We start from the raw sequence: 25,999 nt of genomic DNA, 5'->3' as shown, positions 1-25,999 counted from the left end.
AAAGAGCAATCATATCAATACACATTTGAAACATGTACATGAATGCACAATAAAACCTTTTATGACAGGAGGCGGGAAGCAACAGAGGCTCACCTTTATTTGAAGAGATTTCGCAGCACCGCTTGACCCACAGCAGTATCCGCAGCGTTAGCTGTCTCCAGACAATAGTGCCTCGTGAACGTGTGCCTGCTGGACCACGTTGCCGCCCTGCTGATCTGATGTATTGGCACTCCAGCAAATAGGGCAGTAGAGGATGCTACTGTTCTCGTCGAGTGTGCTCGCACCGGAGCAGAAAGAGGCTTGCCAGCCCGTTGATGGCAGTAGGATATGGCAGAAGTAATCCAACGAGCGATGGTCTGTTTAATGACTGGATGTCCCTTGCGCATCCGTCCATAAGCCACAAAGAGCTGGTCTGACCTTCGAAAGGCAGCTGTGCATTGGATGTAGAATTTGAGGCATCGTTTCAAGTCCAGGGAATGAGGAGTACGCTCAGCAGGAGACTGAGGGTTAGGGAAAAAGGTTTTGAGTATGACAGGTTTGTTAAGGTGGAAGTCCGAGGGGACCTTGGGTATAAACCTAGGGTTTGTACGTAGTACAACAGCGTCCTTGGAAAACTGAAGAAACGGAGGCTGGATTAGCTTGCATGTCGCTTACTCGCCTGGAGGACGTGAGTGCAAGGAGTAGGTAAACCTTCCAAGTGAGGAATTTCAAATCTGCTGAGTGGATAGGTTCAAATGGAGGCTTAAGAAGCTGGGCCACGAAAAGATTCCAACGCCAAGAAGGTGGAGGACGCCGGATAGGTGGAAACATCTGGAACAGACCTTTGAAGAATTGGCGAATGATCCGTGAGGAATACAGAGACGTGGAACCATCATGCCGAAAGCGTGAAAGTGCAGCCAGGAAAACCTTGAGAGTGGAATGTGAAAGTCCCGACTTTGCCAAAAGGAGGAAGAAGGGCAAGATTTGCTCAGGAGTAGCGAGCATAGGATCAATGTTTTCCGAGTGGCACCAAACACAAAACCGCGTCCATTTCAATTTATAGGTTTTGGTGGTGGAGAAAGCCCGTGCGTGAGCAAGGACCTCCCTGCAGTCCGGATCAATATTTAGATGGGCAAACTCGTTGTGCTCAGGTTCCAAGCGTGAAGCTGGAGAGATGCCGGGTCTGGATGGCATATCTGCCCGTGGTTCATGGTGAGAAGGTGAGGCAGGAGGCGAAGAGGGATCATATTGCACTGGGAAAAAAGAAGAAGATCCGTGAACCATGGTCGACGCGGCCACCTGGGCGCAATCAACAGGATGTGACATGGTTGAAGTCTCATTCTGTGCATGAGGCGAGGTATAAGAGGGATCGGCGTAAAAGCTTATACGAATTTTTTCGACCAGTTGATCGAAAATGCATTCCCGCTCGACCGTTTGTGGGGATGCCAACTTGCGTAGCATAGGCATTTGCGGTTGAGTGGAATTGCAAACAGATCCAGCTCCGGCTGGCCCCACAGGCGAAATACATACTCCAGAGTTGGCTGATGGAGTTCCCACTCGTGATTGTCTGTGGCCACCTGCTGAGAGAGTCTGCAAGGGCATTGGAGATGCCCGGTACGTGAACTGCAGTTAACTGGACTCAATGTTGTATTGTCCATTCCCAGATCTGTTGTGCCTGTCTGGAGAGCAGAAGTGATCTCGTACCCCCTTGCTTGTTGAGGTAGTGCATACTGGTGGTGTTGTCCGTACGCACCAACAGTCACTCTCCTTCCACCAGTAGACGGAAAGATTTCAGGGCGAGAAAGATAGCCAAGAGTTCCAACCGATTGATATGCCACTTGCGCTGGTCTGCCGTCCATTTGCCGTTGACTGACAACCCTTCGAGGTGCGCACCCCAACCCTCTAAGGAAGCATCCGTCGTAAGGGTAAGTGTGGGGGCTATTTCCTGAAACAGACGCTCTGTTGCAATGTTTGGAAGGTGATCCCACCATTCCAATGCGCCCTGGATGCGAGGGGTCAGGAAGACTTTGTCGTTGAATGTCCCTGAGACTTGCCGCCATTGTTTGTCCAATTCTTCTTGGAGGACTCGCATGTGTAACCTGCAATTGGGGATCAGCGGTATGCAGGACGAGGTCATGCCCAGAAAGGATTTTAACATTCGGACAGAAACTGACTTTCTTGAGCGTAGAAGAGCCACCAGTTTGGCAATGCGATCTTGGCGCTCCTGCGAAACAAACACCTTTGCTAGATGTGCGTCTATTAATGCTCCTAGAAAGACTCTTTGTTGTGCTGGACGGACATGCGATTTCTCGTGGTTGATGTAACGACCCAAGTCTTGGAAGACTGACAGGCAAGTCTGAGTGTGTTGTTCTGCTACGAGAAAGGTTGGGGCCTTTATCAAGCAGTCGTCTAAATAAAGGTAGATTTGTATGCCCTATAGGCGTAGATAAGCCGCAAGCGGAGCCATGATCTTTGTGAAGACCCTCGGCGCGGAACGAAGGCCGTAAGGTAGAACCTTGAATTGGAAGTGTTTTGATCCTACTTCGAAAAGGAGGTACTTCCTGTGTCTTTGATGGATTGGCACATGAAAGTATGCATCTTGGAGGTCGATTGTGGAGAGTAACTCCTCGGGATTCAGGAGTTACTCTCCCAGCAAGGTCAGCATTCAAAATGTTTGGGACATGATGAACTTGTTGAGTGCTCGGAGGTCTAAGATCGGGCGCCACTCTCCCGATTTCTTCCTGATAAGAAAAAAGCGGGAATAAAAGCCCGTCCCATATTGTAATCGGGGAACCACTTTATGGATCATAACTGTAACTTGTGCAAACAGTTCCTTCAAGTGTGCTGGAGGGGGACCAGAGGGAGGGCGGTTGGGAGGAAACTTAAAAAATTCGAGAGCGTGGCCTTTTGAGATGACATCCAAGACCAAACGATCTGAAGTTATTTTCGACCAAGTGTAAAAGATTCGACCTCCAATCTTCAGAGCAGGATAAGACTTGGTCTTTAGAAAGTCATTGTTTTTTAGAGGTGGTACCTCTTCTGTAGGTGGGTTTTCTCTTATAAGGCCTGGAATCTGACTGCCTATTCTGATTTTGGTTGGAGTAGTGCTGCTTGTTTTCACCATAGGAGCGGTACTGGGAGAAGCCTGGAAAATTGGAGGATGTTCCCCTGCCACGTGCTCCATGAAATGGCCTCTTCCGGTACTGGAGAGATCCCAGGGCGCGAGCAGTGTTCGTATCTTTCTTGATGGACTCTAAGGCGCCATCCACGTGCTTGCCGAAGAGGTACTCTCCATGAAAGGCAAATCGAGTACCTTTGCTTGCACCTCAGGTTGAAAAGACGTAGCCTTAAGCCAGCCCTGCCTTCTAAAGACTGCTGCAAAAATAACAGTTGATGGACAGAATGCAGACCGATGTCATACATTCACCCCAGTACAGAGGTCTGGGCCTAAATCCATCGTTTTTTTGCACTCCACACCACCCCAGTTCAGACATGGCCATATGCAAATCAGCCTTGACCCTGTGCCTCATGGGAACAGTTCAGCCCGAACTGCCAAGCCATGTCTTTCCTGGACTGGAATCAAGCTTCCTAGGACCGGTTTCTAGCATTACAGCCGTCTTCAGCCAGGCTTGCTTGAATCCAGTGGCAAAGTAAGCAAGAGACTCACTTCTGAGCATCCCTGCCAACTTATGGCAAACAAAGCGGTACAAAAGGGGGTGGTGATGGACGGAGTATCTGAACCATTCAAACACTCACACCCAGTCAACAGATCTGGGTTTATTCCATCAACGTTCTTTAGCCCACTCTGCCACCCCAGTTCAGACATGGCCATATGCAAATCAGTCTGACTGAACTGCTAAGCCATGCCTTCCCTGGACCGGATTCAAGCTTTTTAGGACTGGTTGCTGGCATTACAGCCGTCTTCAGCCAGGCTTGCTTGAATCCAGTGGCAAAGTGAGCAAGGGACTCACGTCTGAGCATTCCCTGCCAACTTATGGCGAACAAAGCGGTACAAAAGGGGGTGGTGATGGACGGAGTATCTGAACCAATCAAACACTCACACCCAGTCAACAGATCTGGGTTTAATCCATCACCGTTCTTTAGCCCACTCTGCCACCCCAGTTCAGACATGGCCATATGCAAATCAGTTGACCCTGTGCCTCATGGGAACAGTGCAGCCCGAACTGCCAAGCTGTGCCTTCCCTGGACTGGATTCAAGCTTCCTAGGACCGGATTCTGGCATTACAGCCACAGGGTGGTGTGGAGTGCAAAAAAACGATGGATTTAGTCCCAGATCTCTGTACTCGGGTGAATGTATGACATTGTTCTGCATTCTGTCCATCAACTGTTATTTTTGCATTTGTCACCCCGAGTGGGATGGGTATGCTCAGACGTGAGTCCTATGCTCTCCACACCACTGGAGTCAAGCTATCCTGGCTGAAGATGGCTGATAGCCAGAAACCGGTCCTAGGATGCTTGATTCCAGTCCAGGAAAGACATGGCTTGGCAGTTCGGGCTGAACTGCTCCCATGAATCTGGTCCAGGGAAGGCATGGCTTGGCAGTTCGGGCTGGACTGTTCCCATGAGGCACAGAGTCATACTGATTTGAATATGGCCATGTCTGAGCTGGGGTGGCAGAGTGGGCTAAAGAACGATGATGGAATAAACCCAGATCTGTTGACTGGGTGTGAGTGTTTGAATGGTTCAGATACTCCATCCATCACCACCCCCTTTTGTACCGGTTTGTTCGGCATAAGTTGGCAGGGTATGCTCAGACGTGAGTCCCTTGCTCACTTTGCCATTGGATTCAAGCAAGCCTGGCTGAAGACGGCTGTAATGCCAGAAACCGGTCCTAGGAAGCTTGAATCCAGTCCAGGGAAGGCACAGCTTGGCAGTTCGGGCTGGACTGTTCCCATGAGACACAGGGTCAACTGATTTGCATATGGCCATGTCTGAACTGGGGTGGCAGAGTGGGCTAAAGAATGGTGGGCCCTCTTGCACGATCTTTTGTGCCTCTGCCCTGGAGGATTCAGGAATTAGGTTGACCAAAGCTGCGATCTCCGACCAGATCCGACGGTCGTATCACCCGAGGATGGCTAAGGAATTTGACACCCTGACCGTAGTTGCAGCCATTGTGGTGAATTTTTTGCCAATGGTATCCAGGCGGCGACCTTCCTGATCCGGCGGGGATGTTAAAGGAGAAGCCGGATTGCGTGACCTCTTTTGGGCAGCTTGTGTAATGACTGAGTCTGGCTTTGGTTGAGACACAAGGCAGGCAGGTGAATCTTCTGGCGCATTATACTTTTTGTCGAGGCGTGAAAGCACAGCCGGGATTGAGTTAGGTCGTTCCATGAGTTTGAGTCCCTCCTTCCAAATGAAATCAATGATTGGAATGGTATGCACTTGCTTTAAAGGTTGATCCTTGAAATCATTAAGAAAACAGTCCTGTTGTTTGACGACCATAGGCAAGTGAAAACGCTTCACTGCTCTCATCATTAAAAGGTGGAAACCCCCAATGTCCACTGGGGGAGAAGCCAGAGGAGAGGCAGGAGAAGGAGATGGAGTCTGGGCCTGATAGTTGTCCCAATCCGCTAGGACAGCGTCATCATCCTGGTCTGTATCATTCTGAATATCATCATCAGTACCAGGGTCATGAGGAATTGGTGATCATGCCTGTGCAACTTGAAGTGACTCCTGTGTTGGAGGAGGCGGAGTTGGAGAGGCCTGTGAAGAAGGTGGGAAACAACGATTGTAATCGTCTAGCATGTGTTGAAGGTTAGTGATTAAAGTCATTGGTAGCTGTGCCATAGGAACTTCGTGGTCAACATCCTGCTGGTCATCTCGAACTGAGATGTGCGACCCCCTCTCATCATTATCATCATCATCCTCGTCATGATACTTTATATGTAGCTCCGACGGGCTACTTGCAGGACGAAAGATGTCATCAGCGTAAGAGCCATCAGAAGATTCCTCCTGTGCAGACTCAAAGAGTTGAGCAGGGGGACCTGACCCATGTTGAATAGGACTCAGAACCAGTGGAGCTGGACGTTAAACAGTAGTAGCTGTCAACACTGTGAAGGTGGTTGCAGTTGCCAGAGAATATTGCTCCGTCGACGGTTCCGTCGACGAGCTCATCGTCGAAGTCGTCATCGAGGGATTCGTCAATGATGTCCCAAGAGTCGACGAAGAAGCGGATGCCATCGACGAAGCCAAGGCCTTTGTCGTCGACGGCACTGCCGCCGACGAAGATGTCATTGTCGTCGACGAGGTCTTCAGCGTCGACGGAGCCATCGACGACGAGGTAGACGTTGACGAGGTACTCGACGTCGACGAGGCTACTGTCGACGAAGGTGGTAGCGTCGACGAGTGACGCGTCGACGAAGACTTCATCGATGAGTGACGCTCAGGTAAGGTCGTCGACGAGACGGATTTCTTCGCCGTCGACGAGATCTTCACAATGGATGATATAGGCCTGACTTCTTGGTGCATCATCGATGATGCAGACGTCGTCGTCGTCTTCGTCGACATAGAGCAGGTCGTCGTTGAAGTAGGTACAATGTCGATGGATCTTGTCATCGTCGACGGGCGCGTCGACGAGCTGGCACTCGTTTTGGATGACGAGGGCACAGAGTGGGACTGCGACGCCAGAGAACTAGGTCCCGTAGGCATAGAGGCCGGCAGATCCCGTGGAGAGACAGACTTGGGAGCGTCCGACAAGCTTCTTCTTTTTAAGAAAGGGAGAAGGAAGCTCAGTCTCTGACCCACACTTCAGAGTGGTCCTAGAATGGCAGGAAGACACACTCTCTATATCAGACACGGGGTTGTCTGAAGTCTTCAACCTCTGTAGCCACAGAAGGAGAAGGGCCTCTCTATCCTTTAGGGTCTTTGAAGAAAAAGTTCTGCAAAACTTGCAACTCCTCAACTCATGGTCCGGGTACAAGCAGTAGATGCATTTTTTATGAGGGTCCGCAGAGAAAAGGCGAAGTTTTCCACAGGCAGAACAAGGCCGGAATAAAGATTTCTTTGTAGAAGACATGTTGTAGAAGATTAGATGGTTTGTAGAATGAAGAAACTGAGCAGAGCTCAGGGAGACTCCCTTCACACAACGTGCAGTAGAAAATCTGAGGGCTTGAGCTACTGAGGAGAAGGTTCTAGAGGGTGTTACAGCCTGATTGGCTGGAATGTGGACTATTATAATGACATGGATATGTTACTAAAGTGAACTCTCCCTCAATGCTTTCTATGGGCTAATGTTGTTCTATGGTACTATTAGTTTTTATTTCTTTTAGATATATTTTGATATCTATTTATATACTTATGTATATATCTATATATGTATATATGTATGTAATTTATGTATATATGTTTCTTACTACTAATTTATGTACCATGGGACTCCCACTTTGACGACTGGGAATTATTCAAGCATGTGAATCTATGAAAGACACCCCTAATACTGGAGAACACTCTTTGGCCAAAGAGAGGACACAATCAAAAAATGGAAAATAAATTGATGAAACTGGACTCACACCTGACAGTGAACTTCCTCCATCAACAAATGACAATTGATTTGATGTCTAGAAGGCAGTTCCCTAACAAGTGTCTCTTAGCATCCAAGACCAGTGATGATTTTCTAGGATAGTTCCTGCTGCAAGATTCAAAATATGAGGTGGATTCAGGTCAAATAAAGAGCCAGATTTTACTTTCCTAACCAGACCCACAAAATTCTCATCCTCAAGGGGTACAGAACAAGAAATCAAATTATTCATGCCTCAGACCGGGTAGTTGTTTTGTCGGGGTGCAGGGAGGAAGGAGAGGGCAGCCCTTCCTAGTGTCGGGAAGAAAACAGAAATATTGAGTATTTTCCTAGAAAACCAAGTGAATAATTCATTACTTTGGGATTTTGATGGGGATTATATTTTTTTTAACGTTGGGGTCAGTAAATGACTTCACAATCAAGAACACTTCTTTCGCTGAGTTAGCAGCATTATCAATTTTCCTGGAGAAGAAGCTTGCCTGCGCTTTCCTAATGGCATAGTGATACGTATTTATCACCGTCCCACAGTCCTGCTTATTACAGACATCTTAGGTATTTCTCCAATTTCGTTCCAGAATTCAGCATTTCTTTTGCAGATCTCGTAGCTGGGTGTCAAGCCTCGGCGCAGGCCTCTCTATTTACCACTAGACCAGTGCATTCTCACCAAGGGACACGTTTATCAAGCACAGTGGTAATCCACTCTTTGAAGGCCTGGTCGCCATCAGTCACAGAATCCTTAATATCTAGTTTCATGGAATTTAGAAGGAGGTTAAATTCTGTGAGAACAGGTTTAGACCAGCACCAATTTATCATCTTAGAATTAGGGCAAGGATTTTATGCAAGGTAACTAGTATTGGAACTATCAAGTAATAAGACCACAGTCCTAGAAGGAGCATGTTTACAGACAGGTCACAGATATTGGTAAACACCCGGGTCGAGAAGGTGACCTTTCTTGTGAATGAACGAATTCACCAATTGTATGAGTTGAAATGCAGTTGGAGTTTGTATTTGATTAGTACCTTGCAGACAATGCAGGCCCTCTAAGTGTATATTAAGGCCCCAAAAAGTGCCGATGTATGGGCCTGAATAGCTAGTGCTTCATGCCCCTTCCTATTTACCTGATCCTGTTTGATCATATTATAGCCCGCAGGGATGGCCTGTACTGCATCCAGCATTGTTCCCTCGTTAAGCCATGTTCTAGTTAAAAACATTACTTCCAGGGACTTTTCATCTATTAAAGGGAATATTTCAAGTTGATGTTTCACTAAAGATCTTCACTTGACCAGGAAGAGGAACCCTGTTAACTTACTTAAGTGGCCAATGCTCTTGCCGGACAGCACTGATGAGTAGGTACAATTTTCACAGGTCAAAGCTCTATGTTCGTGATGGATAGCTGGTGTATCACCTTTGATAGTGGTCTCTGACCTCTGGCGTCTTTTCCTTGGAACTTCTTCCGGCAGACCACCGCAAAATGGTTGGGAATTCTGCAGTTGGTGCAGGTCCGGCGCTACGCGGGGCACTTGCCGGCGGGGTGTCCGCCTGGCCGCAGTACCCACACTTTGACTTGGTTGTTGGGAATTTCTGTTTTCTGTTCGCGTCACACCTGTTTCTTGCCCGGATTGCGTCAGCACGCTCCATCTTGATATTTACTGTTTTTTCCTGAGTTCTTGTAAAGGCTTGGTCCATTTTCTGGCCCTCACTGTCGACAAATCATGCATTTGCACCAAGATAAGGATGTCTTCTAGGCTTATGTTGGGTTGGGGCAAAATTAGGTCTCTGAGTACCTTGTCTCGACATCCTTGGATGGTCTGCACCCTGATCTCCTTCGGTTCGTTGTCCGCTGTGCAGGTGATGGCCAGATTCCGCATCAGGCATAGAAGGCATCGATGGACTCTCCTTTGCGTTGTCAGACTTGGCGCAGCTTGAACCTCATCATTTCATGAAGCTTTATTTGGTTCATATTATACAAATGACCATAAAAGCATACATGCAAAAACATATAATTAGGTGATGATATACAAGTAAAAACGAGATACAAAATTTAAAATATCATACTTTTCCTGGAATAAATGGATTTACATAGAAAAGTAGGAGTAATAAAACATTTATCAGGAGAATTCATATCATAAATCAACTTCATTGCCTCCTCAACATTATAGATACCATTGTTTATAAACACTGGTTTCAGGTAGGCCACCATAAGATTCATGAAAAGGGTGCAGATTAACATAAAGTGCAGTGTGCTTTGTTTCGAATGTCCATCACATGGACAAGGACCAACAGGGCGCTTCTTAAGATGAGGAAAAGCCACTAAATGGTGAGCCAGTCCATATCTAAGTCTCGTAAGAACAAACCTGTGGGCTGGTCTAGTTACCTGGCTCAAGTATAGTTGAAAACCTTCATAGTCGATATATTTGTTATAGAGGTTAAGTGTGGTCAGGTGGCCATTGATAACTAAACGCTTTTGAGCTCTATACAACATGAATTTGTTTTTCATCTCCTGCTTAGAGAGATCTCCTGCAACATAGGGGTCCACTGTTATATTAAGACCATAAATTGCCTGAAAACTGTCTACGATGTACTTTAGCCAGGAGATCTTAAAATAATTAACCAGGTCAAGGCAATCCGTAATAAAGTGTTGGTTAAAAGCTGTCTCTTCCTGATGCCAAATGGAGCGCCAAATCATTAAAGACCTTAATGATATACGATCAAATAAATAGGCGTCCCCCACTTCCCTATGGATTAGATTGGTTGGAGTAGAGGTGGTCCAGACGACTGTTGGTATCCAACCATATTTAACTTTTTTCTTGTCTAACTATGAAAAGTTTGTTTTAACCAGGTTTCGTTTTAATTCTTTCTTTCGTCTTGTTACCTTCCCCACTGAATTAAACTGGTCCCACGATTTGATTAAATGCCTGTGTGCTGGAATATCATCTCAGTTCACATTACATGTAACTATGTTTTGCTGATACTACGAACAACCCCGCAAGCACTGGATTATCCCCCTTCTTCGTGCAATGTGCCTGAGTACTTGTCGTCTAGCTTATCTGGCCCTGCAGTCGTTAGACTTACAAAATGCTGCTAAATGTGTAGCTCGCTTTTTGAAATCATGTTTGAAAATTCGCTGTTCAGTTTGAGCTACCGTTTTCATGATTTCATACCTTTTTGTACACAAACTGTCATAATTGTTTTTATTTATAGTTTTTAAAGTCAATCAGTTTTTATCTGTAATATATAATGTGATTTAAACATGTACTGTAATTAAGATGTACTTTTTATGATTTGCTAAGTGCTAATCGAATAAAAGTTTTGGAATACGAATACGAAAGCCTTCATAGTTGATATATTTGTTATAGAGGTTAAGTGTGGTCAGGTGGCCATTGATAACTAAACGCTTTTGGGCTCTATACAACATGAATTTGTTTTTCATCTCCTGCTTAGAGAGATCTCCTGCAACATAGGGTTCCACTGTTATATTAAGACCATAAATTGCCTGAAAACTGTCTACGATGTACTTTAGCCAGGGGATCTTAGAATAATTAACCAGGTCAAGGCAATCCGTAATAAAGTGTTGGTTAAAGGCTGTCTCTTCCTTATGCCAAATAGAGCGCCAAATCATTAAAGGCCTTAATGATATAAGATCACGTAAATAGGCGTTCCCCACTTCCCTATGGATTAAATCGGTTGGAGCAGAGGTGGGTAGGCAAATGAGTTTTTTAAGGAAGGTATTTTCTTCCGTTTGCAGACAGTCTACGTTAGAATATCCCCACAGCCCGGCCCCATATAATGCAATCGAGACACTCCTTGCCTGTTAAATCTGCATCATGTCACCGATTCATCTATCGCTGATTTTAGAGGCGAATCTAAATATTCCATAGGCGCTTTTTGCCATCTTAGACCTTACATTTACAAGATCCTGGGACCAACTACCATCCCTTGAAAAAGTAACACCCAAATTGCAAAATTTTTCGACTTGCTGCACTTTCACCCCTTCTATGAAAAATGCATGATTTTTATTAGCCCTAGCCCCACAGATCATCATATGGGTTTTGCTCTTATTAATTATTAATTTTTCTTTTATAAAAACGGAGAACCGGTCCATCAGACGCTGGAGACCTATAGGGGTCCTTGACAATAACACAGCGTCGTCTGCGTAGAGCAGTACTGGCACTTCTGACCCTTTTACCTGAGGCGCATCAGCTCTGACTGTTTTTAAAATTGAATCAACAGCATTTATAAAAAGAGTAAAAAGCAGGGGGGCGAGGACACAACCCTGTCTTATTCCACGCTTTACATAAAAATTAAGGGTACACTCCCCGCTTACCCCGTAGCGCACACAGGCTTGCATCTTTTCATAGAGTCGGGCTATAAAGAAAATAATTTCCTCAGGTGCACCAAGTTCTAGCAGGGTTGGCCATAAAATTGAGTGGTCGACCAGATCAAATGCACTGCTCAGGTCAGCAAAGCAAAGATATAAAGTGCCACGCTTGGCCTTGGTGTATTTGCCAATTAGTAAATCTAGATTTAAGCATTGATCTAATGTACCACGCCCCTTCCTAAAACCATACTGTGAGCTGGCTAGGATCCCCTTCTCATCAGCCCACTCTTCCAACCTGAACAGCAACACTCTGCTCATGATTTTCACAGATGAGTCGAGTAAGCTGATCGGGCGGTAATTACATGCTGCTGACTTGTCACCCTTTTTGTGGATAGGGACAATAATAGCGTCCCCCCATGTTGGTGGAATCATGGTAGTCACTGCTGCATTAAGAACTAAAGTAAGTATAGGACCCCATAACAGTGGGAGACCTTGTAGACGTCAATAGGGACCCCGTCTGGTCCCTGGGCCTTTCCCCCTTTACTGGCCTTAATACTGCTTTCCTCCTCAGCTAGAGTAATGTCTAATGGAACTATAGGCCATACTCTTTGTTTCACACCATTATGGCCTACAGTTTGAAATATGGCTGAAAAGTGGGTGACCCAGGCCGCACTACTAACATGGGACGAAAGATGTGGGGCTTTAGCGTCCATAAGAAAGGGGGAGTTTACTGTTGCCCAAAACAGGCAACAGTCGGAAGTATCCGCTGCCTGTGTAAAGTTGTCCCAAGATTCTTGCTGCAACTCCCTCTTCCTTTTGGAAAGAGCCAATTTGTAATCACATCTTAAAAGTATCACTTTGTTCTTGTCCCTGGGCCTAAGAGCTAACGCCTGCTGTAGTTGAGAAAGGATATTGCTGAGAGAGAGGGGTCCCAGTAAACAAACAAAGAAATATGGACAATCAATCAACAAAAAATCAATTGACAATAGTCTGCTCACATTGTATTTATTTTCAATGTAGCTCAGCCTCTCGTTCAGGCAATTAAGGTAACAATTATAGCTTTTATAAAGTGCCACGGTAAAGGGGGAGAGGGATTAGTGCAGTGAGTGTAGGAAGGGTAAGTGACATAAAAACAGAGCCAAAGGCTACAATCAATCGAAGATTATTAAGCTAATTCAAATTATTGGTGACCATAAGTTCCAAATCATTATTATAACATAGCATGCTTCATAAATGTGCTGAATATCATTATTCCTGGAATGAAGCTGAAAAAACACACAAGACAGTCGACGTTTCGACCCCTATTGTAAAGGCAGGCAGAAGTTGATCCCTTGCATTGGGGTCTTCATCAGGACGAGAAGAAAAGGGGAGGGGGCACAACCAAAGAAGCTTGTTATCGTAGGCGGAGAGGGAGTGGTTACTCCCACTAAGCAGAATAGTTAGGCTTGGTAAGGCCTGAGTTGAAGGGCCAAGCTATGGTCTCAAAACCACTGAAGAATACTGGAAGGAACGTCGTTCTGGTTAGACACACCGTACTCTCATATGGACAATGGTCTCATTAAACATACTACATGAAGAAAGGATCAGCAAATAAAAATCTGGTTAGACAAATCGTTATCTAATATGAACAATGGTCTCGGTACATATCCTTCGTGGAGAAAGAATCAGCAAGTCTGGTTAGACACACCGTAATCTCATATAGACAATGGTCTCAGTAAACATACCACGTGAAGACACGAAATGAATAGTCAGCAAATGTAAATCAGTCACCTATTCAAAGGCGGAATCAGCGAGCTAATTCGGGCCAGGGATGTTCAAAAGCGGCATCTGCAGGGAAAGGAATGAATCCATGTATCCTCGGCCGTCTCGTAGCGGAGTTCGCGAAGAAAGGAGGACTGTACATGCATGATCGAACCATCCCTTTTTATGGACGGTTTTCCCCTTTCTGGTCCCTGTAAATAAGGTATCTATAGTCTTAATAATATTAATAAAATTCTCTAAAATAAAAGCCGAAGCACTCCCTGGTGTACCATTAATATTTACCATAGATTTAGATATAATTATGCTCATTACCTTCTCAGATTTTTCCCCTTTCCACCTTAACCTTGTCCCGTTTAATCGGTGTGGTTCAATGTTAACTATGATTCTGGACGTCCGCAGTGTACTACGTTTCCAAATCTCAGTTCTCATTAGGATACAGTTGTGGTCACTTAGGGTGGATTCCTCAATTACCGGAGTCACACAGTATGACACAATATTTGATGAGACCATAACATGGTCAATGCGGGAATTAGTATTCCTGCCTGTGTAGGTAGGAATTGTTTGGCCACGGGCATCTTTCGCAGGCTGTAGGAGCTCTAAATCATAAGTTGACATTATATTATTTATTGCCTCACCATACATGTTATGTGGGAAATGGGGGGTGTTATCACCCCTGTCATTTTGTATCCCACATGCCGGTGAAAATGACATTGGGCAGATCGGAGAGTTAAAATCACCTACCCAGGTGAAATCAAAGGTAGTTTTAGCCTCTGCTATCAGCTTCGCTATGGCACTTTCTAATTCGACTATAACTTTGTGCCATGTATTGTCAAATATATTATTATAAAAATTGACTAAAAGCACCTCATGGCCTTCCTTCTCATGTATCCATAAGATTTGAGAATGTGTTCCTACAGTTAAATGTCTAACTACAGTCAGCATTAAATCTAAAGATAGTAAAATAAGCAATCCACCCTTTGCTCTACCGTGCCGCGAACTTACTGCTTCTAGATGATAGCAAACAAATCCATCATAACTGGGTTTTGCGGAACACCAGGCTTCTTGGAGACACAGGATGTCATGTGATCTAATGAAATCGGCCCACCCCAGCATTCTTTCTTTGGAGGCCCACCCAGCTATATTCCAGCTAACAATTGATATTCCCCTCATATTGCCACAATCAGGCTGGTCTTGAGCAGTGTAACAATTAATATCATCCCCTCTATACTCTCCCACAACTATGCCAGCATTTAGATTATCTACATCTACGGTTCCTCGGTCGTTTACCATCCTCTCTTTTGTAAAAACAGTTTTAGGCCCGCTATCATTAATCAAATTTGAATCGGCCATCAGGGCTTGCTCCGAATCTATATGTTTTTCGCTTAGTTCGTTCACCTGGCTATTTGGAGTCACACACAGGGGAGACCCACAAACCCGGGTATGTCAATCATTTAAATCCAGGGAACTTAGGGCTTGATATCTGTTTTGCGTTGGAACCTCAAAAGTTGGGCGATGGATAGATGTAAAAGGTCTACGTCTGTTGTTATCAGGGGGCGCTTTAATAAGATGACTATAGAAGTAGCCAAGTGGACGCACACATATACTATCCTCATCATAAATTAGGGAGGCTGCTCTTAACAGGACGGTTGTGACGTGTTGAGGATGTTTAAAATTAACAATAACACAATCGCCCCTACAGGTCCTACTGGAATTGCCAATCCAATTTACCCTTCTAGTGGTCAGTATTTGATCAGAATAGGTAATTGGGAACCCACATTGCTTATGCAACCATGTAACTGTTTTATTTTTAAGGGATTCATGTGATTCCTGCTGATACTGGGTCAGTATATCCTGACTAGACGCTGATTGGACTGGCACTTCTGTTATTAAAACATCGGGGTTACCAAGTTCACAGCTATCATCCAATGGTAATACGGGCAATGGGTTAGGCAGTGTAGGGGATATAGCAGGAGGACTCCCCCGGCCTAACGATAATCTCCGTTCATTATTAATTTTATTAACTACTTTCACTAAGTAGTTATCCAGCGTGGCTAACACTGATGGGGTTTTTACGACTTTCTGTTTAGACATTGTTAACACTAGCAACAAATCCCAAAGTATTTAGATTAAAAGAACAAAGGCTATCATGAATGCAAAATACAATAATAATAACATTTTTGTCCGCTCGGTTTCTATAGCTTTACAACTCAATTATGATAATATACGTTCAGGGAATTCAAGAGTCTCACTTTGCGGGTGTGGGTAACCTCTGCTGCAAAGACCAAGATCTGTGGCCCAGCCCAGCCTCGTCCTGCCCCGGACTGCCACAGACTATCCCACCCTTGTCCCGGGCCGGAGACTGTGTTTATGCCTTATCCGGGGCTTTGGCTGCAACAAGGCTATGCTTGCGCCTGTCAGGCCTTCCCTGTGCTGGTGTTGCAGGCAGGGGTCCTCCGGGAGCACACATGGTGTTGTGCTGGGCAGGGCGGGTCTCGCCTGCTGCTCACTCACCGCAGAGCCGCTCTGCAGCATCCCTTGTAGAGGAGCAGCAGAAGGACCGCTGACCTGTTACACTTGGCACCTCAAGGTGTGCCACTGGTTGGATGGGCTGTCTATCAAGGCCACGGCATTCTGTGGATGACTACACTATACCATTTGCGTTGTAATTTGTCTTTGGTGATGGGGTATCAAGTAGTCATTTTGCTAGACTGCAGATGAGACATGAGATGTAGCTTGTAATTGTGACTCAGTTTGTTTTCTTTAATGCCTGGTTCACACAACATGTTAATTGCTCGTTTATGGATTTTTTGTCTAGACAGTGCATGCTTCACTTGTCATAAATAAACAGTGGTACCCATTAGTCAAACATGTATTTTTTGTATTACTTTGTTGTCTGAGAGAATGCTGCTGATTTATAGCATTTTTATTCCGAAAATGGCTTCTTAAAAATGCAGAGAAATAAATAGTTCTTGGTTAACGTTTATCTACTATGCCATTCTTTGCAGTGCATGCTTTTATTCACTTATAACTCAAATTTCATCTTCTTTCTCTTTTTTAAAATACTATTGTTTAGGGACACAGATTAACGCTGTAAATGCAGTGTGTTCATCAGAGGTCTACTCCCAGCTTCAGTATCGTTGAAGCTTAGAGTTCTATTTTTTAATGGGATTTCCTTTATAGGACAGTTGAGGACAGCACACTCAAAAGTGTCCAATTATTAGTGAACCATTCCCCTAATAAAGAGCCACACCTATTGACTTTGCCAATGCTTATCGTCCAACATATATCACTGTAATTGTATTACAAATGTAATATAAGATCTAAAACTATAACTCTTAATTCAGTAATTTATCCGTAGATAGCTGCCCATTAGAAAAAGACAAGGGTTTTTTTATTTTCACAAACATCAACCTAACATTGCAGATCTGTGAGAGATTTGAGGACCATCTGCTCCTTAAATCTCCTAGACATAGATAATAGGTACTAGAACCACTATCCTCATTCCTGATGAGTTTGGAATATAAATGTCGATTCTTTACCTTCTTAATACATGACTGCAAACCATCCACAAAAGCCGATTTAATCTTATGGACCTATGAGAAAAATATAATATTTTGTAATGTGTCTAGAAATAAAGAAATATTAAGGCTCTGCTCTGCATTTATCATTGTGGAGAATAATCAACATCAGAATACAAACTTTCCAACTATAACAATTTAAAATATGTATAAAATGCTATGGCAGGTATTGGTAAATTAAAATATGCTACATTCATCACTCACAAAACCTATCTTTAATAAATTATGTTGCTATAATCCGTTAATAAGCTGCTGATCCCAAAGCAATTAACAGAATGTCACTTGTTCTTCAAAAATATCAAAATTACCATTTAGCTGTAGATCTGCCACCCCTTGAGTAAAAGTAGATATAGGCAGTGGATAATATCAGAGTTATTTCTATTGCTGAAGTGCTGACTACTTTTACTAGATTGCTGCAACTGCTCATGCACAGTCTTCAAGTACTGAGGGCTGTCCCACCCACAGCTCCTATTTGAGGATTTGCAGTCCAGATAGCTAGCACATAAAGAAGACAAGTAGGAGCTTATGAACACTTCAGGCTCCCATATCATATAAAGAAGTCAATCGATGAACTTTGAATATAAGTATCCTCCAAAATGTAACTGAAGCATAGCCCACCAGATTTTGTTCAAACTCAATTAAGCTGTTAGTTGTTTTAATGCTACAATTTAGAAATGCAGTTTTAAGAACTATAGCTACTGAAGCTAATTAATAGATCCTCCATGTAGGCCAAGTCATTCTTAGGTCGAGCCATAGTCAGCGCGCATGCGCTGTCTGGCGAGCTGCTGTAGTAGAGTATGGACGAGAAGCCCTGCCCCCTCTCCGCCCATATTTGTCATTGGTTTCTGCTTTCCCTTCGTAAATGCAGGCTTCTGATTGAGTAATTGGTGTGTTAGTCCCTCCCTCCTTAGTGCCACCTTTTCCTCATTTGTAACCTCCCATGGCTACTGGCCCCTTTACTTCTGTTGTTACATGGTTCTGTTTATTAGTATTCTAAGCACTATTTTCTTTATTGAGTTGCTCATACTGCAGGCATGACATGCTTTGTTTTAATGAAGCACCCCAAGCACTTTCACTTTAAGGTCTATTACTTTTAAATATGCTCTGCACTCCATCTCACCGGCTGCATCGATGCCGTGCGAAGCCGGCACCATGTTAATTAAAAAAATCTATATGTAAATCACAGATGGTGCCAGATAAATATTAAAAACAAACATTAATCAAATCAAGTCCCAGCACTTGCTGCCCGTTTAATATGGCGTTCACCTATTGGCACCAAAACCGAAGACAGATTTTGTGCTAAGATTTTCGGAGATATAAAACACACAAAAACAACTTCCCCACATTGCCATTTATAGCCGACGGGCCCAAAAAAAAAGGAACAAAACTGAACGATAATTATTAGGGCTGGGCATAGTTCACGAAGTAGCGCTACGTGAAGCTACGCAAATTGCACTTTGCACTACGCGAGCTACGCGTACCACTATGCGAACTGCCACAATCAATTGCACACCTTGAGCACCAAGTACAATTTGGGTTGGGTTGTTATTTGTCTACCTACAGTGCTGCTACAACTGTAAATTGCCTAACCACTTCTATCTAATACATGATGCGATGAGCACATTTGAAATACTTATTGGGTCTCCTTATTTCTGTTCTGATAATGCTTTTTGCATATCTATTTTATTTGTCTTTCAATAATACCAGTTGGGATATTATATGTTTATTCTGATTATCTACCCCAATCCCAATGTGGTTGAGGGGTTTCTGCTCCTGTAGTATTTTACAAAATCACTAGGAGAGTGGCAGTGCCTCAGAAGGATAGATAATTCTTATTCACTTTGGCTAATGACATCCATTTAGCTGGGCATCTTGGCCAGGCCAAAATATGGAGTAGGTTAGTTACCAACTACTACTAGCGAGGCCTGTCCCAGAAGGTGAAGGAGTTTTGCAACTCCTGTGCCACCTTCCAACCCAGCTTTTGAAAGGGTAGGGGCTGACGTTGTTGGCCCACTATGACCCTCCAACAGCATCAGTGAACACATTTATACTGGTGGTAGTGGACGATGCCACCAGGGAAGGAATCTGCAGCTAGATATTGCCTCCACCAGATAATATGTCACCGAAGGTAAGTAACTTGTTCATCTGATAGAGACTTGTAGATGGAGGTTCCCTACCTCTGAATAGATACCCAAGCCACACCATCCTGGCAGTGGGCTGCGAACAAATTAAATAAACTAGTCCTGCTCCTGCACAACCAAACAGGTGAAATGCCTGTCCCTGCAGACCTGACTTCCCAGGCAGTAGTGCTTGGCAAACGTTCGCAGGGACGGCAATGTTGCTGTCTGGCAGATATCCAGGACTGGGACACCATAAGGCAATGCTGTGGTAGCAGCCTTCCCCCTGGTGGAATGGGCCCATAAGTCCTCATGAGGCTGCTTTTAGCCAGGGCGTAGCAAATCTTAGTACAGAGAATGACCCAGAGCAAAATGGTTAGTTTCTGAACTGCCCAACCTTTTTTTTAGAGTCTACATAGCCCACGAACAGTTGATCGTTCACCTGGAACTCTTTTGTGTGGTCCACACGGTGGAGTCATTTCTCCTCTTTAGAGGCATGTAGAGGAGCATAAAAGTTGGGCAGGATGACAGATTGTCCAAAATGGAATGGGGACAACACCTTAGAAAGGAAAGAAGCCCAGGTGCGAAGCGCCACCATATCTTGGTATACCATATTGTGGGAGCAAGCCTTTTCAAAGGCCCACCAGGGCAGGGGTTCTCCCTTCTTTGTCCTCAAGTCCTTGGACTAACAATATAGAGATTGGCACGGAAGCTGTAATATTAAACAGATATTTTATTATCAACACTCATGAGTGGGGACTACATCGATACAGAACCCTCAGACAATGTATGAGGCAGTACAAAGAATACAGAAACCAAGGTGCTTATGTACACCTTTTACTGCAGAGTAAGCACGGAGATTCAAAAAGAGGCGGTACAAGTATACACAAGAATACCTATTCACAGATATGTACCAGTAGAAAATACTTAGTCAACAGAGTGGAAGGGGTAACGAAACTGCTTGCATCAGGTGACATTGTCTGACAGTTACACTTAAGACAGGTGCATTCTAACAGCTACAAGCCTTTCTGAGCATGCGCAAGGCTCTGGCTCAGTGCTGAAAGTGTTAATTATAGTTGATGACTCAATCGAAATACAGGGGCAGGCAACAATGAAGACGGGAGCTCATGGCGAGCACATGGCTAACTAAAATGGCTGCCAAAACCAAAATGGCTTCAGCTCATGCTAACAGCGATTTCTGCTAGTTTCCACAGACAATACTTTTAGCATTAGCTGAAGACATCTCTATGATTCGACAGGATCAAGGAAAACATCCTGCACATCAATGTTCATATTAACACTAACTTCTTGGTCTAATACATATTGGGCGTTCACATTCTTAACATTGCGTTTGGTGGGTATACAAAGTGAAACACAAAAGGAACAAAGCATTGGGCCACATTGTATACATAAATAGAGTAACAGTAGGATCGCAAAGAATATACGTAGACCTGTCAACAGTTTCCAGCCCCAGGTAACAAACAATGTCCATAACCAGCCATTTAAAGTCCATGTTCCTGAATCGGGATGAATCGCAGCAGTCATTTTATGCAGTTTAGAGATTGCATCAAAAACTGAAGGGGTGTGATCAGGGATGTAAACACAACAGATGCTCCCGATGATGCGACATGCACTACCTCGATCAGCCAACACGACGTCGAAGACCATTCTGTTTTGGAGTGCCACAATCCTCGCAATTTGCAGTTCTTCTGTGATGTTTGAAAGTGTCATATCTGTTTGGTAGGTTATAGCCTCTATGTGTTAAGCGTCTGATTTTACAACTGTTTAAGGCAACACCAACGAATAAGAACAATCCCAAATTAAAGTCAACATATTGCTGCAGTGCAGTGTCAGTCTGATCCACCTCATCATGATTTATTGTCCTCTTATATCAGTTCTTAGAAATGTCATTATACAGTTTATAGTCTTTATGGTAGGATGCAGGAGCCAAAACCACAGGTGGCAGCAAAAAGGACGCATAGCAAATTCCTGACCAACCAATGGGTAGATGGTAGTATCCTTTATTCCCACTTATAAAGTAAGTATTGTGTGATGACATAAAACTGCTGTTGTTTACCCCAGTAATATTCAACACCGGAATACAGTCACTTTTTTTCCACGGGTATACTTCCAATACTGTTCGCACACAGGTCTGCTTGTATTCTAACAGCTTTAACAGGAGGTCCATTACCCTTGACAGTTCGAGTGTTTGAGAAAACATAGTGCATGGAGGAGTTTCCTCTGCGATACTCCTCCATTTCCCATGTAGTTCCTTTAGCTTGTGAATCTCCTTCCTCATCATGGTAGCACACTTTATTAAGTTGAAAATGTAGTCTTCCTACATCAGCATAAGTAATATTAGCAACTTCAGAAGCCCATAGCACCGCAAACCAGGCCCTACAAGATCCATTGTGTGAAAACGGCAGAGGAATGAAAGGTGTTCCTCCCTTTTTCTGATGAGCTGCCATCATTACACACCCAACAGTTGGTAATGTTTGTAGCATTATGGGTGTGGTGCAACGTTTGAATGAACATATTGTTGAGGTAGGACATTCTGTGCTGCTGCTCATGATAGGGAAGGGAGAAGTAATGATGCTCAATGGGGACAGGAGTAGTGACAGTTAGTAGGTTTCGGGCAGGAGTTACTCTCTCTATAACCCATGTTATCGTAGCAATGATGATAACAATGGAACTGCGCCCAACAACACAGCACATGAGGTACGTTATGTATAGGGAGAGGTGTGGCGCTGCAGCCAGGGTGACTGATGCTGGAATCTGGGGATCACGTTTCGATCCCCGGCACCAGCGGCAGATTAGCCCAGCACCATGTGACTCTGGGCAATAGCTTGCTTAATCTTCCTGACGGCCCCCAGTGCCTGGAGACCCTTATGGGTGATTTTTCATGCTTTACAAATGTGTATTATTATTATTATAGGGTGTGGCTTAGGAATCCCCCAAATATTCATTGGCCTCCCAAATACCACCTCATACGGTGTGAGGCCAGACCGTGTATGTGGCACCGATCTGATAGCAATGCCAAAGGCAGTGAATCAGGTCATTTCAGAGATGTGGAAGCCTGTATTTCACCCAACTTAAGCTTGAGAGTAGAATTATATCGTTCCACTAGTCCTGCTGATTGTGGGTGAAAAGCAGCATGGAACTTCTGCTTAGTTCCCAATCCTTTCAAGACATACTCAACAACAGGCCCAATGAAATGAGGTCCGTTGTCACTCCACAGGACTTGACAAATGCTGAATCTGGGGAAGAACTCCTTTAGGAGCACCTTTGATGTAGTAAGAGCTGTGTTATCTTTTGTAGCGTACTCCTTGATCCACTTACTAAAGGCACATACCACTACTAGGACAAACCTCAGGTTATTACAGCTTTCAAGCTGGATGTAATCCATTTGCAGAACCTCAAAAGGTGCAGTTGGTGTGGCAAACCCTTCTGTTGGAGTTAGTGTTCCCTTTCCAGGATTATACTGGAGACAAATCAGACAAGACTGAACTATCTTTTTAGCTGTGCCGGGAATCTTTGGATGATCCCACACTTGAGTAAGTAGCTTTGCTATTGAGGATGCTTCAACATGTGCCAGCCCATGTACCATGTGAACCATGGAGTGTAAGTATGCTGTGGGAAATCTCCACTTGGTCATGTCTTTATTTCTCCAACAGCCCTCATCTTCCAATGTTCCTCCTTAGACCATTGATCTAATTCTTCAGCAGAGGCAGATTGCTGCATGTCCAGCACCTGAAGCCTGGCATCATGCCAACTTTAAGCCTTTGACTTAAACAGGTACATATATGTAGTGCTTCGCTGCTTTGCAGTCTCATAGGCTGTGTGATCTGCGAGGGCATTGTCCTGTCCTATTTTACCAGTCACTTTCTTGTGTGCACGGCACTTAACGAACCAATTACTTACCTTCGGTAATTGGTAGAGACGATTCTAGCAGCAGATTCCTTAATGTAAAATTATCCCCAGGCATGAGACTGGATCCGGAAAACTATTTTTTGCCACAGCATCTCCGTGCACCTGGGGCGGCACCACGGACCCCGCCCTGACGTCACCCGCGTGCATGACATCAGGGAGGTCACACAAGCCCCGCCCGACTCGCTGACATCTGTTTGCTTCTGAGAACTTTTCCGCGCCACCGCGCGGAGCCAGTGCAAACAAAAAAACTGTGAGAGCATGAGAACAATGTGCAATAAGTATAAAAAGAAGAAAGGGAAGCAATCCCTGGTGAGCAACAGCACCACAAAAGGCAGTGTCCACACTGCAGACGAGAACACCTATGACCGAAATAAGAAACATGGCAGCTTCCCACAGGACAGACCTACAAGGGAAGGTAGACCCCTTCCCAGGGGACAGAAGAAACCAAAGGACCTGCAAGAAAGGCAGCAGACCGAGAAGACCGCGGTCACAGGCAAAAACAATAAAGGGGGAGAAAATCCTTCAGCAGACCCCACCAAACAACCCCTCCAAGGCACGCCGAGGCCCCACACCAGAGACCTCTACCCAAAATGACTGCAAGGAAGGAAAGAGATAGAGAGAAAGCGATCCAGAAGCAGGGGGACACAAAGGACACCTAAATCCACTGCCACAAGACCAGCCAGAGCACGCAACCATCAGGAGGGAAGCAAACAGGACAACCGACAGGGGCAGCCACCCAAGGGAGGTGAACACAGAAATGTCAACCAAAGGGGGGGAAGACACCTGGAGAGCCTAATCCACCCAAGGGAAGAGAGAGCAGAAGGCCCAACCGAAGAGGCAGGGCCCCCGTAGAGGCAAGGCACCCAGAGGAGACCAGAGCCGAAGGCCCAACAGGACAGGCCCTCGCAGAACGGGGAGGAAGGGCGGGTCGTGAAGGAATCTGTGGCTAGAATCACCTCTACCAGATACACCATTACCGAAGGTAAGTAATTGGTACATCTGATGGAGACTACTAGCTGCAGATTCCTTAACGTAGAATAGATACCCTAGCCATACCCAAAGGGGAGGAGGGACTGCGAGGGGAGCCCCTTCAGCTCAGAGGAACACAGAGCCCCAACAGGGGATGCACCAAGAGGCAAGGGAGAATAGAACAGCTCCCACAAGGTAGGGGCCGCCGAATCCTAAGGGAGCAAAGAAGACCCCGCAAGAAGCCAAAGACAGAAGCCAGCAACAGAGGACACCACCCCCAGACCCAGCGAAGGGACCACAGAGCGGGAAGGCACCTCACAGTAAAAGACAAGAAGAGAGGAGCAGACGGCACACACCGCAGCCCACTGCGGCGGAGCACACACACACCACTACAGTGCATGGCCAGAACCCCGGTAGAGGCCAACGAAGGGGCACAGGGCACAAAGAGCACGATGCCAGCCAAGTTAAAAGAGGCCAAGAAGAGGACCCAGAAAAGAAGTGGCCCGGGGCACAACCCAGGATGAACCCGGGGCATCGACTCACCGGAGCCGAAACAAAAGGAATACCAGAAAGAAGGCAACAGTGCTAAAACGAGCCAGACCAACAGTCCTAGCACAAGCCAGACGGGGTCATCAAGGGAGAGCCCACCGGGGGCACGTCCGAAGGGCACCCCGGATCTCGAGGAAGGGAAAGAAAAAGAAGAAAGGCCGCCCTAGGCGGCAGACAGTAACCTTGGGGAACCAAGGAACACCAGAGGGTAGACACCGCCGCCCAATGGAGAAAAGGGACTATACAATAGTCAACAAGTACCCCACCTGGGGTAGGACACATCCCCAAACAGTACCAGGGGAAAAAACCTCTTCAGGGAAGAACTCTGCAGCAGAGGAAAAAAACCAAAAGACAGCACCGCAGGCGGCTTACCAAGCAGCTAAACTTACGAAAAAGTTGAAGGGCCGAACCAGCAACTGCAGGCACAGCGAGGACAACCTGACCTCAAAGACCCACTCCAACCGAAATCAGACATATATGTAACCTCGAGGAGTCGAGGGAAGAACAGGAATCAAACCACCATAAGGTTGAAGGGTCGACCAGCAACCAAGCGCAGAAGGGCCTATGTTATGTTATGTTAACATTTATTTCTTAAGCGCTCATACGCCCGTGGGCTTCATGGCGCTATCGGAATGGAAAACACAACACAATGCTCTATAGGACACTCAACACACTACTTTATGGGTAAGCCTGTCTAAATAACCACGTCTTGAGAGAACATCTAAAAGTAAGAAGATCTTCACACTGTCTTAAAGGCAGTGGTAAATAGTTCCAGAGGGTAGCAACTAGAAAGTGAAAACAGCTCCCGCCCTGTCGTTTCTTCTTAAACAGAGGAACAACTAACAGGTCTTTGTGAGCGGAACAAAGGTTACGTGAGGGGGCATACTTGAGTACCATTTTCCTAATGAATTTGGGACCCCTACTCTGCAGAGCCTTAAAGATAATGCAACCTGCCTTAAACTCAACCCTTTGAGCCACAGGCAGCCAGTGTAGTTTTTGTAGGCCAGGTCTGACAGACTGCCATTTAGGTTGTTTAAAAATAAGTCTGGCCGCCTGGTTCTGAACGAGCTGCAATCTTTTAAGCTGACCCGCTGGGAGTCCCAAGTAAAGACTATTTGAGAAATCCAGTCGGGACAGAACAAGGGCAATGATTACCTGAATAAGTGCAGAGTATGTCAATAGATGAGCGATTTGTTTTATCTTTCTAAGTTGAAAGAAACTTGAGGATACCACCGCCCCTACCTGACCTTTGAGTGACAGA

General features: G+C 45.2%; 1 protein-coding gene across 1 annotated transcript in view; it reads right to left on the bottom strand.

Moving 5' to 3' along the window:
* Window positions 1-25,999, bottom strand: part of POLN (DNA polymerase nu) — a 2,377,116-nt gene that overhangs the window by 873,554 nt on the left and 1,477,563 nt on the right. Inside the window, exon 17 of the mRNA XM_086964459.1 lies at window positions 17,135-17,188. Coding sequence (XP_086820585.1) covers window positions 17,135-17,188 — 54 coding nt within the window. The remainder of the gene's footprint in view (window positions 1-17,134; window positions 17,189-25,999) is intronic.

This window comes from Lissotriton vulgaris, chromosome 3_2, assembly GCF_964263255.1.
Source record: "Lissotriton vulgaris chromosome 3_2, aLisVul1.2, whole genome shotgun sequence".
Classification (NCBI taxonomy): Eukaryota; Metazoa; Chordata; class Amphibia; order Caudata; family Salamandridae; genus Lissotriton; species Lissotriton vulgaris.
This window is presented reverse-complemented; position numbering and strand designations above follow the sequence as displayed.